The 7,565-nt window shown below is 34.7% G+C and overlaps 1 protein-coding gene across 1 annotated transcript; it reads left to right on the top strand.

Annotated features, from left to right (window-relative positions):
* Positions 1-1,027: 1,027 nt before the first annotated feature.
* LOC120067285 (probable histone-arginine methyltransferase 1.4) lies at positions 1,028-7,356 on the top strand. The gene is made up of 15 exons (XM_039018822.1): positions 1,028-1,468; positions 2,005-2,064; positions 2,311-2,413; positions 2,519-2,665; positions 2,874-2,977; positions 3,218-3,316; positions 3,407-3,476; positions 3,726-3,822; positions 4,077-4,131; positions 4,828-4,911; positions 5,206-5,283; positions 5,722-5,825; positions 5,906-6,078; positions 6,157-6,308; positions 6,901-7,356. Exons 1-15 carry the CDS (start codon positions 1,265-1,267, stop codon positions 7,000-7,002), a joined length of 1,632 nt encoding a protein of 543 aa, XP_038874750.1. The 5' UTR covers positions 1,028-1,264; the 3' UTR covers positions 7,003-7,356.
* Positions 7,357-7,565: the final 209 nt, after the last annotated feature.

The following is a 7,565-nucleotide window of genomic DNA, read 5'->3' as shown; positions in this document are numbered from 1 at the left end:
TTAAATTAAATTGACTATTAGTATTTGTAGTATTGTGAACCGAACACTAATTCAAAGGTTGATATTCTCACATTTTATCGCTATATAAAAAGGATGTAGGGGTTAAAGTAATATATATGATATATTAAAGCTCGGTACATATTCTCATTCCAAAAGTAAAAGTAAATAATCTATCAACTCTATCATAGCCCAAAGTGGAATTAAACTACTGAAGGAGGGTGTTGCAACGTAATTGATAATTTAACATTATTAGATACATAAGAGATAAACTACACAGACATTTCAAAGCTATGATTATCAGGAGACGTATATATTTTTGTATCTATATCCAACTATAATGGGAGTACAATATTGCAACGAGTGATAACTTCATTCCATAAATATTATTTATTTTTTAAGTAAGGCATTGATGATTGTGAAAATTTTGAAGGAGAAAAAGGAATAAAAAGAAAAAACAATATAAGGAATTTTCTTTCCAACCAACCCACCATCTTTTGGAGGTCCCATACAGCATTAGATTCTTTTTCTAAGTGACACGTTACTTCGGAGGCTAAAATATCAGCGGGGTGTACTCAAAAGTCCATATCAGCATCTCACATCGAAACATAACCCATAAGCACGCGAGACAAGCACGTGACCGCCCTTTTTGCTCGATTGCACCAAAACCCTTCACAAAATGATGCTCTTTCAAACTTCTTGTCTTTTTAACCTTTGCTTTCCTTTTAATGTTGAAACTTTTTTTTTTTTCAAAATAAATAAGACGATCCATAAAAGGTTTAGAATTTCAAAGATATCAACAAAATGTGGATGACTAAATATTTATGAATAGATTATAGAAATTAAATATATTAAAGTGGGAATAAATATTGAACTATCAACTTTTATGTGTGAGATTCAATTCCCACACTACATATATCGCTCAATAAGTAAGCATAGTTTGTACATAAAAAAAAATGAAACAAATAAATAAATATTTTCTAATTATATGTGAAGATTTGAAAATATTGACGAAATTTCAATACCAAATCAAGAAAAGGAAAAAAAAAAAAAAAGAAGGAAAAAATAACATATAAAAACTGGGCTTTAATGCCACTCAGTTCTGTCTCTCTCTCTGCCGGGCGGCTGCTTCCATAGAATTTCCAAAACCTTTTCGTTTCTCTCTCAGAAACCCTAATTCTCCTCCGAACGCCTTGCACTACTGAAAACTCTGTACTTTTCCATTTTTTGGAGTGAAGATAGATTTTCGGCTTCAGGTTTTACATTAATGGAAGGCTCTTTAGGGCAAAAGCACAAACCTCAGGAGTTCACTCTTGTTTCGATTTCTGAGCTTGCTTCTTCGTCTTCCTCCTCGTCATCTTCGTCCGCGCCGGTGGTTGCACGGTTCGGTGGAGGTTCCGGCGCGGCAGAGCTTCGGTTACGGCAGGAGGCTGATTCCGATGACCTTGCTTTCGATCTTCGGACTTCTCAGGTTCTTTTTCATTTTTAATGAGTTTGCGTATCGTGATTGTTGTTTTGTGTGTGGAAGAATTTAGAAGGAATAAAGAAGAGAAAAAAAGAGAACTACTTTTTGTTTTCTTTCTTTTGTTTTTTTTGGTTCTGCATTTTTTAAAAAAATTAGATATGGTGAGTGCATTGTAAGAATGCTCGTTTTGGTTTACAGGTGAGCTTAATGGCATACATTTTCCGTTCTTAAGAACATTGAGTGTTAAAAAGATGTATATAGAAGTTTAAGTATACCATAACCTGAACATCTAGCTTTTAAGCTCAGTGATGATTTACTATCAAAGCACGGGGTAGTGTGTTGAACTCTTGCACTGTCCTATGTTCCATATTGATCAATTGTTTACGTGTTGGTATTCACGAGTTAAATTAACATTCTACCTGACCCATGCGAATTTAAGAATATCTACAGAAGATTAGGTATGCTAGAATTCGTCAGCGTCAACGGTGAGCAATTTAGAGAATATAATATGATTGATTTCATATTTGTTTTCATATCTTCAGATATTTCGGTTAGGCCCTGTTCAGTCAGTTTGCATTTCCGAAGACGATGCCAATGAAGAGGTAAGAACGGTAGTCTCACGCTAATAACTTCGACATTGTGAAGAAATGTTTGCATGCTCTTCAATTAAAAAAAAGGAAAGAAATTTATATTTTAATCAACCCTGCCATTTCTTTTATGTGTTGCTTCCCTTACAAATCTGTCCCCACAATGGTAATTCAGTATCTGTAATTCTGTACAATTTAACTTGTTAAAGAACGAAGCCCTGTTCTTGTTCGTGTCATTCAATAATTTCACTTTTAAAACAGAAATCTCATTCCAGAGGAGTTACCATTCAATTTAGAAATGAGGAAGAGGGCAATGCGTTTCATTTTGCTTTTGATAAGAGGAAGAAGGATGATCTCGTCCAAGGTAGAAATCAGGAGTTCACCCCAATTGTTGCAACTATTGATGTACAAATTTGTTGATGTTTTCACTTTGAACACTTTACTGAAGTTAACCTTTTTCTATATTCAGGGACCACTCATTTACCAAATGGTGAAATTCCCTTCTTAAAAAGCAAGTTTGATGATAAAATAGAATCATCATCTGCTAAGATGTACTTCCACTACTATGGACAACTTTTACATCAACAAAATATGTTGCAGGATTATGTGAGGACAGGTTATATAAGTTAGCTGTTGTTTATCTTGTAATTTTATTTTATGGACCACTTTCAGAAATTTTCAAATCAAACGTATTATTATCTTTCTACTGATAGCTAAAACACTGGCGTAGCGTACGTGTTACCTGCCCATATGGTAATGCTTCAATTTGTTAACTGAACTGAATTACATGGTAAGTTAACTTCGGTGGTTTTGTGTTTTTTCAGGAACATATTATGCAGCAGTAATGGAAAATCGTGCTGACTTCACAGGCCGAGTGGTGGTTGATGTTGGTGCTGGTAGTGGTATTTTGTCATTATTTGCTGCTCAGGTACTCTAGGCTATGGTTGATGGTCTTGTTTTGTTGTTTTCTTTTCTTTCTTTCTTTCTTTTTCTTTTTTTTTTCTTTCTTTTTCTTTTTTTTTTTGTTTTTGTTTTTGTTTTTGTTTTGTCTTGTTTTGTTTTTTTTTTTTTAATTTTTAAAATATAATATAGGAACAACTCTCTTTTGTTTATTCGCTTCAACAGTTCTGTAATTGAATTCAGATCTCATGTCTTATATCTTCAACAGGCTGGCGCAAAGCATGTTTATGCTGTGGAAGCATCTGAAATGGCTGAGTATGCTCGCGTATTAATTGCAGGGAACCCTGCCTTGAGTCAACGAATTACAGTGAGTTTTTTTAATTGTGTAAAATCTATTGCAAGTATCATTATCTGTCAATATTTATGTCATAGTCATATTCTTCAATTCAAAACTCAGGTAATTAAAGGCAAAGTTGAGGATGTAGAATTACCTGAGAAAGCAGACATTTTAATCTCAGAGCCAATGGGTGAGAGCTGTAGTCAAATTGTCATATATTATCAAATTATCTTGGGAGATTGTGCAATTTTGAATGATCCTAACACTTTTAGCTATTTACTCGTTCATATGTAAACACCCCTGAATAAGCAGATTAAATAATTAAAAGGTATAACCTCCAAATGAAAATGTTTGAAAGTTATGATTTCCTGTTTCCCTCCTTGATCTTGGAAACAAGTTGATCTTAGCCCCATTTCTCAATTTTCTTATTTGCTGTTAGGCACCTTATTGGTCAACGAAAGAATGCTGGAATCGTATGTGATTGCGAGGGATTGTTTTTTGCACCAAAATGGAAAGATGTTCCCAACAATAGGAAGGTAAATTGATAGTAGAAAATTTTCATCAGGCACCTTTCTTACTCTCACGTGGTTGGGGTAAAAATATTATCTCATAGTCATCCTTATCTTCATGAAAGAAAACAACAGTTTTGACTTCTTAATTGTATGCCATTTTATTATCATGGTTTATTTCACTGCGTCTTCATCTTCTCATTTCTTGTTCTTTTAAGTGCTTATGAATCAGTTATAAATATTATTTCGGGTTCTTATGAGTTAAGATGTTCTTCATGTAGGATTCACATGGCACCGTTCAGTGATGAATATCTATTTGTTGAAGTAGCTAACAAGGTGAGACTTTTAATGAAGTTCCTTAAAGGTTAAGTTACCATTTCTGTCTCTGAGGTGCAAATTTGTTTTCACATTGGACCTTGGAGTTCTAAAAGTTTTAGTTATTCTCAAATTTTTCATTTTTTTCCAAAATATGTCCTAGTCCTATCTTCGTTTAGGAAAATGAGAGGAAACATAGCCCTATTTTATTTCTAGCTTTCATGTTTAATAAAGGATATTTTTTATGTACTAAGAAAGGACGCAACATAGACGTTTATGAAATTGCATTTGAGTAAGAATTTACTCTCTTCCATTGGTATTTGAGTTGTCTCCCATAATCATATCAATCAAGCAAAATGTATCACATCATTTTATCTTTCATTGTAGAGGTCATTTTAGGATCAATTACTCAAGTTTTCAAAACGGAAGCATTTTCTAGTCTTCTCCTTTTGATTTTATTGCCTTTTCTCCTGATTACATTCCAACAATTTCCAAACATAATTAGCAGAATGAAAACACTCATGATGTATAGCTTTCACAAGCTTTGGCTTCAAATAATGACGCGCAATGTTTTGTGATTGAGGAAGCACATGGTTTAATAAACACTTCAGTGCAAATAATCCCGATAACTAAAGTGTATCCTCTTGGTCTTTCCTTGTCTCTTTTTGATCCAAAATAGTAATGAACAAAAATAAGCTTAATATGTTCTTTCTGTAGGCACTCTTTTGGCAGCAACAAAACTATTATGGTGTTGATTTGACAGCCTTGCATGGATCGGCATTTCAAGGCTATTTTTCTCAGGTGTGCATCCCTTTCAAAAACCTGAAAATAAAATTGTGGGCCATTTTTAATTTAGATCAAAATTTGATGATTAACTTAAAAGTTTAATCTGGATTTGCCCCATTACTCGAGGATTTCTGAATGACAGCAAAGGAAAACACATTTGTAAATTATGGCTTAATGCACATGCACCCCCGTTCACTATGATGTACCACAGTATTTGTAGTTATAACATGCGGCATTATCTCATTTCTCATTTCTGTTTCTGTTATTTAAACTTTGTATCCATAATATTCTGTTTTATGTTACAAACAGCCAGTGGTGGATGCTTTTGATCCAAGATTATTGGTCGCCGCTTCAATGTCTCATGTTTTAGACTTCACAAATATCAAGGTACTCCAGAACTGTTGTTTTTTTTATTAACGGAAACATTTCTGATAGGCCTTTCATTAACATATAATATTCTCTTTTTATCAATTAAAAGATTGGGTTGGGAAGATAACTTTTTTCACGTGTTTCCATTTAAGGGAATGCGTGGATTGGTTCTTGGCCAAAATTGATTGAGAGTCAACATGTCACTTTAAGGAAAAATTTAAACCTGCACAAAAACCAATGGACTGAAAATTGAAAACCAAATTTACCTAAACAAATGCAAAATTGAAATGAACTACCAAAACCAACCAACCACTTTATTTTTTATACTTTTAAAAGCGGAACTGACAGTCGGAGACTCGGAGTTCCATCTTCTTCTTGTTGTTCTGGCCTTTCTCTTCCCCCCCCTGGAAATATATGGTTTGAAATGTATTCTGACAGAACCACTCTTATTATCAGGAAGAGGAATTGTATGACATAGATATTCCTCTGAAGTTCGTTGCTTCTGTGGGTGCCAGAATCCATGGATTGGCCTGCTGGTTTGATGTATTATTTAATGGCAGGTAAATATCGGGTTATGAGATAAAATTTTGGCAACTGGCTACTACATCATTGATTGCTTATAAACTGCTTCGACTTGCAGCACCGTGCAAAGGTGGCTTACCACTGCCCCAGGTGCACCGACAACCCATTGGTACCAGTTACGTTGTGTCCTTTCCCAGCCAATTTATGTCATGGCAGGACAGGAAATAACCGGCAGACTTCACATGGTTGCTCACAGTGCTCAGAGTTACACGATTTATTTGACTCTATCAGGTTGATTTCTTTATCTTTCTCATATTTTTGGTTCCTTTGTTTTGTGTTTTGAGCTTGCTAACTAAGATTGCTGTGTAGCCAAAATGTGGGGCCCTGGTGCCGAGCAAGGAGGAATACTTCAGTCGTCGTCGTGCAAACTCGACCTAAAAGAGCCCTACTATAGAATGTCCCAACCACAAGCCTACCCCATGGTTCAAGATCAGCAACAACAGCAGCTAATTCCACCGCAGGTATTTCATTACACGTTTTCCACTATCTCCTCGACTTTCTCGTGTTTATTATATAGATTGAAATTGGTTCTGAAACTTCTAGAAATGTCTGCGTAACTGCAAGATCACGTTTGGAAAAGAAGTTCCCTTTTCTGCACATTCTTATATCAACTCGACAACACCAAAACTCAAAATTTTATTACCCCTACCTTTAAGATATTTTTGGAAATGAGAATCACTCCTCATTTCTATTATGTTTAAAATGAATGGCTTTTTTACCAGCCCATCCTGAACCAGACTGTTGATTTTGAAAGAATGGATTTTCCTCAAAAGGTGTGAGCAAGCTCGATTCGATTTGTAAATTTGTCTACCCCATTATAATCTTTTAATACAATGTATTTCTAGTATTTTTTTTCTTCCTGTAAACGTCTGTCGTGTCTACCTTGGCATTCCAAGATTTTGTGGGTGTCAAGAATTTCGTTGTTGCCAATTTGAGCAACAATTTGATTGGTCAATATATATATATCTTAGTCAAGTTCAAATTCTCTTACCTTGTATCTTTAACTAAAGAAATTGTTTATTGTTGCTAAAATGAACCAACTTTTTCAAACAGGATGCAGCCATTCAACCTCAGGATTTAGACGACGCCGATCTGATGCTACAGGCATCACCTAACTCAGGGGCTCCGCTCAATTCATTGATAGACAACATTTAAAGTGTTTGAGATGTGTTCGAATTAGTTTGGCTTTGCATTGGTGACAAGAACTGGGCAGAAGGTCTTCTCCTTGTTCATCTCTAACCTCCTCCCAGCCAGTGAGGTCATTGATTATGCTTCCACAGTGAGATTCTGTACAATTTTTACCTATGATTCAATTACGTTAAACAAATAATCATATCTTGTTTGCTGCAAAATTTTCCTCTTTCGATATTTATTTGGAGGCTTTTCGATGATGAGCCTGATGGATGATGTAGTTGGAATTTTTTTTTCTAGGAATCTTTTACTAGAATATTGTTTCAGGGAAAGTTTAGGCTGATTTTCTGAAGAAAAATGTGCCTCAATTTGCAATTCCATAATTTGGCTCAGCAGGTAACAATTATAGTTCTCGTAATTTACATAATTTTATCCTTCTATAATTAATTTTTTGAATTCTGTTGCACCCATGGGTGTGCCAGTCATTCTAAAACATTACAATAAAGGCTGAGAGCTCAAGTTAACCAAGATATTGATCTTGAATTCTTGATGGACAACGAAAATTTTTGGAAAAATGATTAAAATAT

This window comes from Benincasa hispida, chromosome 12 (assembly GCF_009727055.1).
Source record: "Benincasa hispida cultivar B227 chromosome 12, ASM972705v1, whole genome shotgun sequence".
Taxonomy (NCBI): domain Eukaryota; kingdom Viridiplantae; phylum Streptophyta; class Magnoliopsida; order Cucurbitales; family Cucurbitaceae; genus Benincasa; species Benincasa hispida.
The sequence above is the reverse complement of the archived record's forward strand: the minus strand, read 5'-3'. Positions and strand labels throughout refer to the sequence as shown.

What these genes read in the sequence shown, in the direction of transcription:
- LOC120067285 (XM_039018822.1), top strand. Translation starts at nt 1,265, where the DNA reads ATGGAAGGCTCTTTAGGGCAAAAGCACAAACCTCAGGAGTTCACTCTT. An exon ending in TCGATCTTCGGACTTCTCAG is followed by an intron (nt 1,469 to 2,004) that starts GTTCTTTTTCAT and finishes TCATATCTTCAG; the next exon opens with ATATTTCGGTTAGGCCCTGT. An exon ending in AGCAGCTAATTCCACCGCAG is followed by an intron (nt 6,309 to 6,900) that starts GTATTTCATTAC and finishes TTTTTCAAACAG; the next exon opens with GATGCAGCCATTCAACCTCA.